At 48.0% G+C, this 16,235-nt stretch overlaps 1 protein-coding gene across 4 annotated transcripts in view; it reads left to right on the top strand.

Moving 5' to 3' along the window:
- Positions 1-11,632, top strand: part of LOC144694053 (leucine-rich repeat-containing protein 31-like) — a 109,499-nt gene extending 97,867 nt beyond the window's left edge. For all 4 annotated transcript variants that reach the window (XM_078564413.1, XM_078564415.1, XM_078564414.1 and 1 more), the window contains 2 exons: positions 1,417-1,584; positions 10,878-11,632. In XM_078564413.1, coding sequence (XP_078420539.1) covers positions 1,417-1,584; positions 10,878-11,197 — 488 coding nt within the window. In that variant the 3' untranslated portion in view covers positions 11,198-11,632. The remainder of the gene's footprint in view (positions 1-1,416; positions 1,585-10,877) is intronic.
- Positions 11,633-16,235: the final 4,603 nt, after the last annotated feature.

Here is a 16,235-nt window from a genome sequence, read left to right as displayed (position 1 = left end):
GCAGAGGTGTTTTAATTTTTGAAATAGGCTGTGGCGTGTTTCCCCAAACCCTCTGGTTTGTGAAGTCAATTTTAAACTGACTCACAGCAAACTCTCTTTAATGTTAAATCAGAAATATTGTTTATTCATACATTCAAACCCGGGGGATGGTCATCACAACTACAAGAACACAAGAAGGGAATAGAAAAGGAAACATTTTTACAACTAGGAATAACTTAAAACAAAGAAAAAGAACAAAGATATGGATATTATTTCACTTGAATGTTAGAGTCCAGAATGTCAAAGTCCAGTGAGGGTTCATTCAGGTCGGAGTTAAATTACAGGCGGGTTCAGCGAGCTGAAAGCAGGGGCAGAATTTTGCCCTTGGTGCGCGGGCTCAGTGAGGGTGGGCGGGGGGAGGGGGGGCGGCGAGCATGAACTTTGCGCATGTTCATGAGTCAGCGCTTCATAATCTCCCTGTGGCACGGAGCTGCTTCAGGGAGATGAAGCACTGCTTAAAAAAATAATAAAGAAAATAAAAATGTCATAAAACACATTCCCCCCCATGTGACTCTTTAAGATGGTGGTGGCACAGCAAGGTGAGGTTGGTATCCAGAGACTTAGTTCACTGTACAGACAATGGCAGAAATCTTCAGGAGGTTTAGACTTGAGGCAGGTTTTGTTGTCAACCTGGAATCTGACTTTGGTGTTGACAGACAGGATGTTTAACAGCAGAGTGCCAAGAGAGTCCAGGAATATAACATTAAAACTTTCCAAAAGCTAGAGGAGGTGTTTGAGGACATTGGAACCCAAGGTAAAAGAGGAAAAAGATACTTAAGGAAAGTGACATTTAACTGTTGAGTTGCCGTGGGGGAACCCACTGAAAGGCAGCTTCTTGGTGTGTGAGCTGCAGCTGCTGAGAAGCCATGAAAGTTTTGATTTGGAAGCAGCCACCCAGTGTTAAGCCAGGAGAGTCTTTGTTTTAGGAAACAGTTTGTTTCTGAACCTCCTTTTGGAATTCCACATCAGAGTGGATGTGTCTGAGAAGTCGTGAGGGATACCTTTAATAAAATGACAACAATTCCTTAACTTGGGTAATATTTATTGGATTTTTATAGTTAAAAACCTATAAGGGGTTGTTGCCAGAAAAGTAGTTTAATTGTGTACATTTGACCAAGCATGTTTTTGGGGGTCGTTCAGTAAGACTGTTTTAACTGTGTAACTTTTATCTTCTGTGCTTAAGTTTTCTTTTCCTTTATAATAAATCTTTTAACTTTTAAAATTCTGAAGATGTTACTCGAGTTCTACTTGTAATCTGCACAGTTCTTAAATTATTGAATTTTCCAGCTATTTTCTGTACACTCCATTTAACCTGTCTTTTAAGTTGTTGGGAAGGTTTTGAAGATGCAAATGAATTTATTGTGTTAAATATTCCAGCTGACACCATCCCAAACCTGACGGAGCTGGAGACCTTGGACCTGTCCTGGAATAAATGCATTGGTGGAAATCTGGGGGTACTTGTCCAAATGTTGCAAAATAACACCCATCTCCATGTGCTGAAGCTGTGTAGCTGCAATCTGACCGACCAGGATTTGGCATCTCTCGGTAATCACGTTATTGCTCAGCCAGAGTCGACTGAAATATTACAGACTGGGGATCGATAGATTTTTTTGAGCAAAGGTATCAAGGGATATGAAGCAAAGATCGGTTGATGGAGTTGAGGAATGGATCAGATCAAGGGGCAATATGGAATAAAATTGGCTAAGAGACCTAGCATGTTGCATGGTTGTTTTACAGACTGGAGGGACATTTACAGAGATGTACTCCAGGGGGTGGTATTAGGACCACTGCTCTTTTTCATAAATAATAATCACTAGGACATGGGTATACATGGCATTATTTCAAAATTTGCTGGTGATTTGAAAGTAGAAATGTAGTAAACAGTGAGGAGGATCTCAACAGACTTCAGGACATTGACAGATTGGTGAAATGGACAGACGCATGACGGATGTAATTTACTGCAAAAAATATGAAGTGATATATTTTGGAAGGAAGAATGACAGGAAGCAATATAAGCTAATATAAACTAAATGGTGCAATTTAAAAGCAGGCACTGAAATGGAGGCTGGAGCGGAAGAGGGGTGGAGGGTGTTGTTGAGGAGGCTTTATGTACAGAAACCTTTGAAGGTGATAGAATCTTGGCTTTATAAATAGAGCTGTGGAATACATAACCTTTCTTAAATATAGGTTAGGCTCAGAATATTATTTAAATGGAGAGACACTGCAGAAAGCTGCAGTGCAGAGGGATCTGAGTGACCTTGTACAAGAATCACAAAAAGGCAGCTTGCAGATACAGCAAGAAATTAGGAAGGCAAATGGAATGTTGGCCTTTTGTTGCAAGTGGGATGGAGTATCGAAGCCAGGAGGTCTTGCTAGAACTGTAGAGGGCGTTGGTGAGACTGCATCTGGAGCGCTGTGTACAGTTTTGGTTGCCTTATTTGAGAAGGGACTTTGTGCATTGGAAGCAGTTCAGAGAAGATTCACTAGGCTGATTTCAGGGATGAAGGATTTGTCTTATGAGAAAATATTGTGCGAATTGGGCCAATATGGGAATTCATAAGAATGAGAGGTGAGCTTATTGAAACATTAGATTCTGAAGAGGCTTGACATGGTAGATGCTGAGGATGTTTCCCCTCGTGGGAGAATTTAGTTCTAGGGGGCCAAGTTTCGAAAAACGGGTCTCCGATTTAAGCTGAAGATGAGGAGGAATTTATTCTTTGAGGGTGGTTAGTCTTTGGACTGACCTCCCCCAGTGAGCAGTAGGGGCTGGGTCATTGAATATATTCAAGGTTCAGATCGACAGATTTTTGATTAACAAGTTGAGGGTTATTGGGGGGGCAGGCATGAAAGTGGAGTTAAAGCCACAGTCAGTTCAGCCACGATCTTACTGAATGGCAGAGCAGGCTCGAGGGGCCGAGTGGCCTAATCCTCTTCCCGTTTCTTATGCATATTATAGAATATGTAAACATTCAAAATAGGAGCAGAAATAGGCCATTCAGCCCTTCGAGCCTGCCCCGCCATTCAATAAGATCATGGCTGATCTGTTTGTGTTTCAAATTCTACATTCTCATCTACCCCCGATAACCTTAGATTCTTGTTAGGCAAGGGAATCTATTTACCTCAGCCTTTAAAAATATTCAGTCAACCCTCCCCTCCACTGCCTTCTGAGGCAGAGAGTTCCAAAATCTCATAACGCTCAGAAAAAATTTCTCCTCATCTCTGTCCTAAAAGGGTGACCCCTAATTTTAAAACAGTGCCCCCTGTTTCTGGACTCACCCACAAGAGGAAACATCCTTTCCACATCCACCTTGTCAAGGCCATTCAGGATCTTATTTCCTTCAATCAAATCACTCCTCACTCTTCTAAATTCCCAGTTATGTACAGTTTTGGGCAGTACACCTTAGGAAGGATGTCAAAGCATTGGAGAGGGTGCACAGGAGAATTACTTTCATGGTGCAAATGTATCCAATAGTAACTTTAAAAAGGGAATTGGATAATTGGAATTGGATAAATCAGTGATAGTGATGTAGTGATAATGTCATTAGGAACATGCGCTCAAATACTATCATGGCATCTCCTGGAGTTTAAATTCAATTAACAAATCAGAAATATAAAGCTAGTCTCAGTAATGGTGACCATGACAACTGTCATCAATTGTTGTAAAAACTCATCTGGTTCACTAATGCCCTTTAGGGAAGGAAATCTGTCGTCCTTACCTGGTCTGGCCTACATGTGACCCCAGACCCACAGCAATGTGGTTGACTCCTAACTGCCCTCTGAAATGGTCTAGTAAGTCACTCAGTTCAAGGGCAATTTAGGGATGGGCAACAAATGCTGGCCTTGCCAGCGATGCCCACATCCGATGAAAGAATTAAAAAGTTGAAGAGGAAACATTTGTAGGGCTGTGGGGCAAGGATTGGGGATTGGGATTAATTGGGTAACCATAACTCTAATTTTGTTCTTGTATCATAGAATCAGGAAGCACAGAAAGAGGTCACTCAGACTATTGTGTCTATACTGGAACTTTGAAAGAGCTTTCTAGTTAGACAAACTCATCTCCTTCCCCTTGGCCCTGAATATTTCTTCCGATCTTTTAATGCATAACTGTATTTACTTGGTCTGCCACCTTTTAATGGACTATGTATATGCACTAGTTTCCTCTACCTATATTGAACGGGATCTGAATTCTAGTTGCTTATCTTGCTCATTTATCCAGATTCTCCTGTAATCTTTTACTGTAATTTTCATAGTTTGCCATCAACCTGTTAATTTGTTTGACAATTTCTAATATCGCCTAAAGTTCGAGGACTAGGAAACATTGGAATTTTGCACTATGTGTTCCTCCAAAGTTGTGTGCCTGCCCACAGCTTTCGAATCATTCCATGAGGTTTGTTGCCACTCTAGCCCTGGAGCACAGAATTGGTAGACTTGCTCACACCAGGAAATTAACATATGAGAGCCAAGCCTACATGATTAAAATTAGCTGCAATGCACTCGTGTCAGTTCCTGAAGCTGGAAGCTATCACTCAGCTTTACTAATGTGCATCAGCTGATTCCCTGAAACTAAACGGCAAGCTAACCCCTCCCAAAGCTTTCTGCTTCACTCGGGGAGGGAAGGGAGAGTGGGGAAAATTGGGACAAGCTGGAGGGTCAGGTAGGGTGGGGGTAAGTGGGCTGTTGGGGCAGGAAGGTCAGGGGAGGGTGTTGGCCAACTCATTCTCGACATGTTCCAGTAGACAGCACGGAAAGATAGCACAGGCGAGTTTCTCATCCACCCCATCACCTCACCCCACTTCCCTTGCCTGGTCTCCTAGGTACATTTTTTTTAGACATTTCTATCTCTTTTTGGTTTCTCCTTTCTCTCCATCACAGCAACCACCTCTGGGACTCTTTTAAATGTCTAATTCTTTTGTGTTGGAAGCCAGTGTCCCAAGAGTTGACAGTGCATCAAATTTAGCAAGAACTGCAACTGTTGTGATCCTAAATTTTATAAAAGTCCTCGGAATATCCTCCCAATTCAGTGACATGAGCACTTTAACCCCCGCCTTTATACAGGCTGAGATATCTGCCAGTTAATGGTCAGTCTCGCCTGTGACAGCCCTACCCGAACTGAGATGTGTTTGAAATGTCAATTTCACTGTTTCAGCCTCACACCCATGCTTATGGCACAAAGTGCCAAAGTCGTGCGCTTGACCCTAACCCAGCACAAGAGCGGCCGGCCAGCCTGTGTCCGGCCCCGGGCGGCCGGCCTGTATCCAGCCTGTGTCCGGCCCGGGCGGCCGGCCTGTGTCCAGCCTGTGTCCGGCCCAGGCGGCCGGCCTGTATCCAGCCTGTGTCCGGCCCCGGGCGGCCGGCCTGTGTCCAGCCTGTGTCCGGCCCGGGCGGCCGGCCTTTGTCCAGCCTGTGTCCGGCCCCGGGCGGCCGGCCTGTGTCCAGCCTGTGTCCGGCCCCGGGCGGCCGGCCTGTATCCAGCCTGTGTCCGGCCCGGGCGGCCGGCCTGTGTCCAGCCTGTGTCCGGCCCGGGCGGCCGGCCTGTGTCCAGCCTGTGTCCGGCCCGGGCGGCCGGCCTGTGTCCAGCCTGTGTCCGGCCCAGGCGGCCGGCCTGTGTCCAGCCTGTGTCCAGCCCCGGGCGGCCGGCCTGTGTCCAGCCTGTGTCCAGCCCGGGCGGCCGGCCTGTGTCCAGCCTGTGTCCAGCCCGGGCGGCCGGCCTGTATCCAGCCTGTGTCCGGCCCAGGCGGCCGGCCTGTGTCCAGCCTGTGTCCGGCCCGGGCGGCCGGCCTGTGTCCAGCCTGTGTCCGGCCCCGGGCGGCCGGCCTGTGTCCAGCCTGTGTCCAGCCCCGGGCGGCCGGCCTGTGTCCAGCCTGTGTCCGGCCCGGGCGGCCGGCCTGTGTCCAGCCTGTGTCCGGCCCGGGCGGCCGGCCTGTGTCCAGCCTGTGTCCGGCCCGGGCGGCCGGCCTGTGTCCAGCCTGTGTCCGGCCCGGGCGGCCGGCCTGTGTCCAGCCTGTGTCCAGCCCGGGCGGCCGGCCTGTGTCCAGCCTGTGTCCAGCCCGGGCGGCCGGCCTGTGTCCAGCCTGTGTCCGGCCCCGGGCGGCCGGCCTGTGTCCAGCCTGTGTCCGGCCCGGGCGGCCGGCCTGTGTCCAGCCTGTGTCCGGCCCGGGCGGCCGGCCTTTGTCCAGCCTGTGTCCGGCCCGGGCGGCCGGCCTGTATCCAGCCTGTGTCCGGCCCGGGCGGCCGGCCTGTGTCCAGCCTGTGTCCGGCCCGGGCGGCCGGCCTGTGTCCAGCCTGTGTCCGGCCCGGGCGGCCGGCCTGTGTCCAGCCTGTGTCCAGCCTGTGTCCAGCCTGTGTCCAGCCTGTGTCCGGCCCCGGGCGGCCGGCCTGTGTCCAGCCTGTGTCCAGCCTGTGTCCAGCCCGGGCGGCCGGCCTGTGTCCAGCCTGTGTCCAGCCTGTGTCCAGCCCGGGCGGCTGGCCTGTGTCCAGCCTGTGTCCAGCCTGTGTCCAGCCCGGGCGGCCGGCCTGTGTCCAGCCTGTGTCCGGCCCCGGGCGGCCGGCCTGTGTCCAGCCTGTGTCCGGCCCGGGCGGCCGGCCTGTGTCCAGCCTGTGTCCGGCCCGGGCGGCCGGCCTGTGTCCAGCCTGTGTCCGGCCCGGGCGGCCGGCCTGTGTCCAGCCTGTGTCCAGCCTGTGTCCAGCCTGTGTCCGGCCCCGGGCGGCCGGCCTGTGTCCAGCCTGTGTCCAGCCTGTGTCCAGCCCGGGCGGCCGGCCTGTGTCCAGCCTGTGTCCAGCCTGTGTCCAGCCCGGGCGGCCGGCCTGTGTCCAGCCTGTGTCCAGCCCGGGCGGCCGGCCTGTGTCCAGCCTGTGTCCGGCCCCGGGCGGCCGGCCTGTGTCCAGCCTGTGTCCAGCCCGGGCGGCCGGCCTGTGTCCAGCCTGTGTCCGGCCCCGGGCGGCCGGCCTGTGTCCAGCCTGTGTCCGGCCCGGGCGGCCGGCCTGTGTCCAGCCTGTGTCCGGCCCGGGCGGCCGGCCTGTGTCCAGCCTGTGTCCGGCCCGGGCGGCCGGCCTGTGTCCAGCCTGTGTCCAGCCTGTGTCCAGCCTGTGTCCGGCCCCGGGCGGCCGGCCTGTGTCCAGCCTGTGTCCAGCCTGTGTCCAGCCTGTGTCCAGCCTGTGTCCAGCCCGGGCGGCCGGCCTGTGTCCAGCCTGTGTCCAGCCTGTGTCCAGCCCGGGCGGCCGGCCTGTGTCCAGCCTGTGTCCGGCCCCGGGCGGCCGGCCTTTGTCCAGCCTGTGTCCAGCTCGCTGAACTTGAAAATCTTGGTCACATTTATCAACCTGAGATTTTCTAAGCACCAGACGAGGTGAATTATATCATTTTATAAATGTTTATCTTTCCCAAGATGATGTCAGGAAACAATCATATTAACTCCGATTGATATTTATGTCTTCAATTTATTTGTTCTATTCCGAGCAACAGCTGCAAACAGGGATAAAAGTCAACCTTTTGCCTTTTAAAATCTCCCGAATTTCTTTAAAAACCATCAGGAGATTAATGGCAAATCCAGTAAAACTGCCGGCCATTCCCTGGAGTCTGGCAACTCCAGGGGAGGGGGGGAGGGGAGGAAGGTGGCGAGGGGGGGGAGGGGAGGAAGGTGGCGGGGGGGGGAGGGGAGGAGGAGGAAGGTAGGGGAGGGGAGGAAGGTGGCGAGGGGGGGGAGGGGAGTCGAGTTGTGAGAGTGAGTGGCAGGTAAATTGAAAGAGTTAATAAGTTAAGAGTTAGAAAGGGGACTTTGGGCCAGTTAATGTCACTGAGCTCGTCATTCCACTGCAGCTTGTTTTGTAGAATTATTAAAGGAAGATTGACCCTGAAGACATTCAACATATTAAAAACACATGGGCATTTCTAGGGAGTTTGTGAAAAGCTCTACTTAAAGAACATATGAAATAGGAGCAGGAGTAGGCCATTCGGCCCCTCAAGCCTGCCCCCCCCCCCCCCATTCAATAAGATCATTGCTGATCTGCCCCAGGCTTCAACTCTTTCGTGCCAGCTCCTCATAGCCCTCAACTCCCTGATATTTCAAACATCTATCTACCTCCTTTTTAAATACTTTCAGTGATCTAGCCTCCACAACTCTCTGGGGTACAGCATTCCAGACATTCACTGCCCTCTGAGAGAAGAAATTCCTTCGCATCTCAGTTTTAAATGAGTGTCTCCTTATTCTGTAACTATGTCCCCTAGTTTGAGATCTTCCTTCCAGTGGAAACATCATCTCAATATCTACCCTGTCAAGCCCCCTCAGAATCCCTCTCGCCATTCAATAGGATCACCCCTCGTTCTCCTAAACTCTAATGTATAAAGGCCGAACCTGTTTAGCCATTCTTGATAATTTAATCCCTTCATCCCAGGAATCAGCCTAGTGAATCTCTTTTGAACTGACTCCAATGCCAGTATATCCTTTCTTAAGCACAGGGACCAAAACTGTACACAGTACTCCAGTTGCAGCCTCACCAACACCCTGTACAGTTGTAACAAGACTTCCCTTTTTTTAAACTCCAACCCCCTAGCAATACAGGCCAAAATTCCATTTGCCGCCTTAATTACTTGCTGTACCTGCATGCTACCTTTTGTGTTTCATGCACAAGAACACCCAGATCCCTCTGTGCTGCACTTTTTTTGGAGTCTCTCTCCATTTAAATAATAGCCTGCCTTTTAATTCTTCCTACCTCACACTTTCCTACATTAAACTCCATCCGCCAAGTTTTTACCCACTCACTCCACCTGTCTACATCCCCTTGCAGATTCTTTATGTCCTCATCACAACACGCCCTCCCACCTATTTTTGTATTATCAGCAAATTTGGATACATTACATTCTGTCTTCCTCTTCCAAGTCATTAATGTAGATAGTAAATAATTGAGGCCCTAGGACTGATCTTTGTGGTACACCAGATATGTCTGAAAAAGATCCATTAATCCCGACTGTCTTCTGTGTGTTAGCCAATCCTCATCCATGCTAATACATTACCCCCAATACAGTGAGCTCCTATCTTGTGCAATAACCTTTTATGTGGCACCTTATCGAATGCCTCCTGGAAACCCAAATATACTACATCCACTGGTTCCCCTTTATCAACACAGCTTGTTATACCCTCAAAGAACTCTAGCAAAATTGTCGAACATGATTTGCCTTTCACAAAACCATGTTGACTCTGTTTGATTGCGTTAAGCTTTTCTAAATGTCCTGTTGTTTCTTCCTTAACAATGGACTTGAGCATTTTCCCAATGACAGATGTTAGGCTGACTGGCCTTTAGTTTCCTGCTCTTTGTCTCCCTCCCTTCTTGAACAGGGGCATCACATTAGCATCACATTTGGATTTGTAGCCCAGAATTCCAAATAATAATGCAAATATTCTTGTAACGTTACCTCATGGGATATTTTAAACTGTACATATTTCCAAACTTCTTCCCAGTTCACTTTTGTATGCATTGTGAGAGACAGTTTATATTAAAAATGACGAATCAGTTTATTACTTCACAATTTATACTTTTTTAAAAAAAGTTACTTCTCCAAAAACTACCTCAACAGTCATTCTCTCTCCTGGGATCCCATTCCCTCTTCACCACAACACACTCTTCCCAGTTCCCAGATGTAGTTTTCCCATTTCAATGTTCACTAATTTACAAGGATGTTGTCCCTTTAACCTTCACTCTCCAGTTTACAAGAGGCAACCTCTGTCCAAGTTCACAGAGGCACTTTGCCTGGTTATGTTTGTTGATGTGAAGAAACAGCTGAGCTATTTTTCTCACTATTCATGACAGTTTTAAGTAAACACTCGAAGTTGGAAAGAAAGTTGCCTTTTCCACATTTACCATCAATTGAAAAGGTCAGTCTCTTCAGCTCTTTCTACTTTGAGGATGTCAGATTGAGACAAAAAATCTTTGCCTTGAGCCATTGATTAACTTCAACTTTTTTTCTGAGAATAAAATACAAGCTACACTATAAAAAGTAACAAATACCTGTCTCATTTACGGTAGTGTAGTGGTTATGGCACTGAACTTAAATCGAGTGGTTGAGAGTTCAAATACCCCCAGGATAAATTTGTAATTGAATTCAGTAAATCTGATCATTTTGTGAGCTAGCACATTACTGTGTCAATGATTCTTCTTTCACTGTGAGGTGGTGGTGGTGGTTAGGTGCTGCCTTGAACCGCTGTAGGCAGCTCACCATCACCTCCTCAAGGGCAACTAGGGATGGGCAATAAATGCTGTCCCAGCCAGCGAAGCCCACATCCTGGGAATGAATTTTTTTTAAAAACTGGGAAGGGGCAAAACAGTTTCTCTTTAGTGAATGAACAGAAGCTATTGTGCAGTCTCATTGAAGACATTAACCAAACAGCGAAATCCCATCAATATCATTTCACCTCTCTACACTTTCTTGACTGACTTACTATATTTCTTAATTTCTCCTTAGATGGTTAATGAGATTGTATCTCCACTTCTGCAGGTCTGAGCTTGTTTAGTTGCTGCATCATGAGTACTAACATGGGCATATTTTAAAAGCTTAATCTCGCTATTCTATCAGGTTATATTTCTCCATTGAGGTTTGAAAGAACCTTTTATCTTTGGCCTAGGAAGTGGAGGCTTCCATCAGCTGTAGTGGAGTATTAATTCCACCTGGCCTGCGGCCAGTATCAGTGACACAGTCAGGACAGGGATTCATTGCTGTTTTCTTTGGGTAATGATCACTCTGCACTCTGTCGTAGAAGCTATCACATCTCCTTAAAAGAGGGGAGGAAAAGTGAGGATGCAACTTACACTGGGTTCAAAACTCACTACAATTTCTTCTTTCTTTTCAGTGTCCGTCTCACGTGCTGGATTTCTAGAAAGCCTCGAGAAGCTGGATTTAACCTACAACAATACTATCGATGATCAATCTTGGGCAATGTTTTTCCAGGAAATAGATGGCCTGAAGAAGCTCTCTGAGCTGGACATTGGCCTACGACCTTTGACTCACCGAGAGTGCAGCCTATGGATCACCATTCTTCTGGACTGCCTGGTTAGGCTTCCCTCCCTCACAGAGTTAGGGATGCATCACTGGGTCATTAGTGCTTCACAACAAAACCTTCTGGACAATTTCAACAAGGACAATAAGAGGAACATCCATTTTGCCTATTAGTCACTGCGTACGTGCTGAAAAAGAGGTTCAAAGGTCAGGGGCCAAGCTCTCAATATCAACAAATTACAGGTTATTTTTAACATCCTTTCAAAATTGACTCAAAGCATTTCACACCCACCCATGTCTGGTACGAGGACATTGACTGCAGTCCACCTTTCACCCCCACCCACCTCATTGCACTGACTGAGTCCAATCTGTCCATATCTTTAAAAAATGGTGAATGTTTGAGGTACAGAGATAGGGAATGATGGAAATGCTGAGCAGGTGAGTTGGTGACTGTGAAGTGAATGGACGGGTTCCCGTCACCTGGTATTTTTGTTTCCACAGACGTTGAGCTGCTTGAATTTGCACCAATAGCATTCTGATGTTTGTTAACCCTCCCTGTGTTAATTGTTGATTCTGAACCCTGAAGATTAAATGCCAGTTTATTTTCAACATTTTCTGCTTTTATTTGCAACACAGTCGGTTTTTCCAAAATTTGTTAAAGTACCATTACATGCCTGTCCAAATTTGACATTACTTAAAGTGCAGTACAGCTTGTTTTCCTTCAGTACAGTATGAGGTGCCTCACTAGATACAGGTTATCTTTACAATGTATATTTCCATTCCATGTGAAATACTCTTTGGTTCATACAGTCTGAAGGGTTTTACCCAGTGGCTAGGCCCTCTGTACGCTAGGACAGAAAGGCCTTAGACAGTGACCTTCCCACATCCAGCCTTTGTAGCCAGTCCATCTTTTATATCTTCCCAATTGTCAGCAGGTTAGTCTGAATCGAATCTTCAGTTCCAGTCAGCCACAGAGATTTGGAGCAAGTTAAAAGCAAAGCCCCAGTGGATATTTTTATCTGGTGGGATGTCTGAGGGTCACAACCTGGTCTTGGTCTCACCTGTTTTTCAGTGACAGATTCTGAACACACAGCTCAACACAATTGATTGTTGCTGTGGGGAGGGCCTGTAATGAGGGGGGTGGTGGGGAGTGGGCCTGCAATGAGGGGAGGGGGGGGGGTGTACCTGCAATGAGGGGGAGGGAGGGGGGGGTGTGGTGGACCTGCAATGAGAGGGTGGGGGGTGGGGGTTGTGGGCCTACAATGAGGGTGGGGGGGGGGTTAGTGGGCCCCCAGTGAGGGGGGCTGAGGGCGATGTGGCCCCCAGTGAGGGGGGCTGAGGGCGAGGTGGCCCCCAGTGAGGGGGGCTGAGGGCGAGGTGGCCCCCAGTGAGGGGGGCTGAGGGCGAGGTGGCCCCCAGTGAGGGGGGCTGAGGGCGAGGTGGCCCCCAGTGAGGGGGGCTGAGGGCGAGGTGGCCCCCAGTGAGGGGGGCTGAGGGCGAGGTGGCCCCCAGTGAGGGGGCTGAGGGCGATGTGGCCTGAGGGCGAGGGGGCTGTACAATTACACTGTTGGCCCAGGTGATCTGAGTGCAGCTCCTGAGCTGGAAGAAGCTTTTGTACCAGGTTCGAACCTGGGCTTTTTTATTGTTTTGCCGGATGTGGGTCTTCGCTGGCTGGGCCTTGAGAAGGTGGTGGTGAGTCACCTTCTTGAACCGCTGCAGTCCGTGTGGTGTAGGTACACCCACAGTGCTGTTAGGGAGGGAGTCCCAGGATTTTGACCCAGCGACAGTGAAGGAACGGCGATATATTTCCAAGTCAGGACGGTGAGTGGCTTGGAGGGGAACTTCCAGATGGTGATGTGCCCATCCATCTGCTGCCCTTGTCCTTCTAGGTGGTAGTGGTCTTGGGTTTGGAAGGTGCTGTGTAAGGAACCTTGGTGAATTCCTGCAGTGCATCTTGTAGGTGGTACACACTGCTGCTACTGTGCATCGGTGGTGGAGGGAGTGAATGTTTGTGGATGTGGTGCCAATCAAGCGGCTGCTTTGTGTGTTGTGGGAGCTGCACTCATGCAGGTAAGCGGAGAGTATTCCATCACACTCCTGAATTGAGCCTTGTGGGTGGCGAACAGGTGACAGGCTTTGGGGAGTCAGGATGTGAGAGAAGAAATCATGTAGGGGAAAACTGGGAGTGGCGGTGGTGTAGTGGTATTGTCACTGGGCTAGTAATCTAGAGACCCAGGGTAATGGTCTGGAGACCCAGGTTCAAATCGCACCACAGCAGATGGTGGAATTTGACTTTCGTCAATAAAAACCTGGAATTAAAAACCATTGTCGAGAAAACCCATCTGATTCACTTATGCCCTTTAGGGGAGGAAATCTGTCCTTACCTGGTCGGACCTACATGTGACTCCAGATCCACAGCAATCTGGTTGACTCTTGACTGCCCTCTGAAATGGCCTAGCAAGCCACTCATTTCAAGGGCAATTAGGGATGGGCAACAAATGCTGGCCTTGCCAGTAATGCCCACATCCCAGGAAAGAGTTTTTTAAAATTCTACACAGAAAAGTTGGATGTTCAGTGGGGTAGAGAACAATGATCAAAGTCATTGCAGAGAAGGAAACCATTCCACCCATTGTATCATTGTTGCTGCTACCTTGCCAAGCGGACTTAATTTTTCAAAACACTTTCACAGTCCTTTTACTTGTTTCCTTTGCAAATATTTTTTACTTGTGCTCTTTTAAATTCTCTTATCCACCTTTCTTCAGTGAAAAGGCCCCGGCTCTTCCAGCCCGATGATTCTTTCTGGTGATTCTTTGCTTTCCTCTTAATCACAGACCAAGGATCGTTATGCACAATATATACGTTTTAAAATCATTGTTTTCACATCAGAACATGGACACCTCATCACGTGGCAAGAGGTATTATATCATTTAAAAGGGAGTTGATAAATAGCTTTTAAAAATAAAGGATATAGTGAAAAGCGATATAGTGATAATTTTAAGTATTTGTGGGTGTTAGGAACAAGATATAGCTTTAAGTTTAATTTCTTTTTACTTGTGTGTTGAGAAAGGTGAATGGGGAGGCGATCGTGTAGTGGTATTACCACTGGACTAGTAATCCAAGGACCCAGGGTAATGCTCAATAAAAAGATGTGGAATTAAAAGTCTAATGATGACCATGAAACCATTGTGGATTGTTGCACAAATCCATCTGGTTCACTAATGCCCTTTAGGGAAGGAAATCGGCCTGGTCTGGCCTACATATGACTCCAGACCCACAGCAATGTGGTTGACTCTTAAATGGCCTAGCAAGCCACTCAGTTGTATCAAACTGCTACAAAGCCTCAAAAAATGAATGAAACCGGACGGACCACCCGGCATCGACCTAGGCACCGGAGACAACGACATCAATCTCAGCCCTGTTGACCCTGCAAAGTCCTCTTTACTAACATCTGGGGGCTAGTGCCAAAATTGGGAGAGCTGTCTCACAGACTAGTCAAGCAACAGCCTGACATAGTCATCCTCACGCAATCATATCTTACAAATAATATCCCAGACACCACCATCACCATCCCTGGGTATGCCCTGTCCTACTGGCAGGAGAGAGCCAGCAGAGGTAGCGGCACAGTGGTATTCAGTCAACAGGGAGCTGCCGTGTGGTGGCAGGTGGATGGTAAATGCCAAGCTGCCCAAATGCCAGAGGGAAACTTGAAGCAGGTGCCACAATGATTTGCAATTTGTACTTATTTTGAGATGTAAGCTTTGAATTCAGTAAAAGGCCACCAAGTCTTATAGGTTTCTTACAAAATTCAGTTAAACCTTTATTAATCGAATAAATGATTTTAAGCACTTGCATAGTTCTACAAATTAACTAGGAGATTTAGAAGTTATCAGTAGTAATTTAAACCCCAGTTACACCTCTGTTAAGGCAACCGTAAGGCACATAGATTTTAAAAGGCCCAGGCAAAGTAACACACAATACCCTTAACAGTCAAATTCAAAGTGTTTTTTTTCTCAGTTTTGGTTCTTTGAAGACAGCAGCTTGAGGCTTAGATGCCGGAGGCTTTTCACAATTATGTTAGATCTTAGAATGCCTACCCTTACATATGACCTTCGCTCCTTTATACATATTTTCCCCTTTGAATGCAAATTCCCATTGTTGCACTATGTCTTTGGACTTTACCTCCCTAATGATAAAATCTATCATGGTACAAATTTTACCAGTAACCTTTGAGAAAAATAAACACACTGTTTCTTAACTTCTCCTGGATGGGTGTAACATTTCACCCCCTCTTTTGAATTCAAGCTGGTCTGGTTTATTTAAAATACAAATGTTCCCTTTACACCTGACATTCTAAATCTTCCCCCATGTTTACCAATTTAACATTTCAAACCCAGCTTATTTTCTGCCACATCAGAACCTTCAGACCAGCTGCTTTTAATTAAGTCCCACAAACACGTACACACACACCCCACTATTGCTCTACTTTACGATAAATTCAATAACATTATGAAAATTATCTCTTTCTGACACCTGTGAGTTCTCAATATTGACTCCTGACCCTCTGAAGTCTCATGGCATCAGATCAAATATGGGCAAGGAAACCTCCTGCTGATTACAACTTCAATGTCCATCACCAGTAGTGGCTTGGTACTACTACTAACCGAGCTGGCCGAGTCCTAAATCACTGGTCTGTGGCAGGTGGCGAGGGAACCAACAAGAGGGACAAACATACCTGACCCTCATCAACCTGCCTGCTACAGGTGCATCTGTCCATGACCATGTCAGCAAGAGTGACCGCTGCACAGTCGTGGAGATGGAAATCCTGCCTTCCCATTGAGGATACCCTACATCATGTTGTGTGACACTACCACCGTACTAAATGGGATAGATTTCAAACTGATCTGAGATCCATGAGACGGTGCAGCAGAATTGAACGCAATCTGTATCCAGCATATTCCCAACACCACCCCCCCCTACCACCCAGCAGGAGGGCATACCTAAGAATTTTTAAAAAATTCATTTTATGGGATGTGGGCATTGCTGGCGAGGCCAGCATTTATTGCCTATCCCTAATTGCCCTTGCTCAGAGGACATTTAAGAGCCAACCACATTGCTGTTGATCTGGAGTCACATGTAGGCCAAGCCAGGTAAGGACGGCAGATTTCCTTCCCTTAGCACACAGGTCTTTACAACAATCAACAATGGTTTCTTG

Source organism: Cetorhinus maximus, chromosome 19 (assembly GCF_964194155.1).
Source record: "Cetorhinus maximus chromosome 19, sCetMax3.hap1.1, whole genome shotgun sequence".
NCBI lineage: Eukaryota > Metazoa > Chordata > Chondrichthyes > Lamniformes > Cetorhinidae > Cetorhinus > Cetorhinus maximus.
The sequence above is the reverse complement of the archived record's forward strand: the minus strand, read 5'-3'. Positions and strand labels throughout refer to the sequence as shown.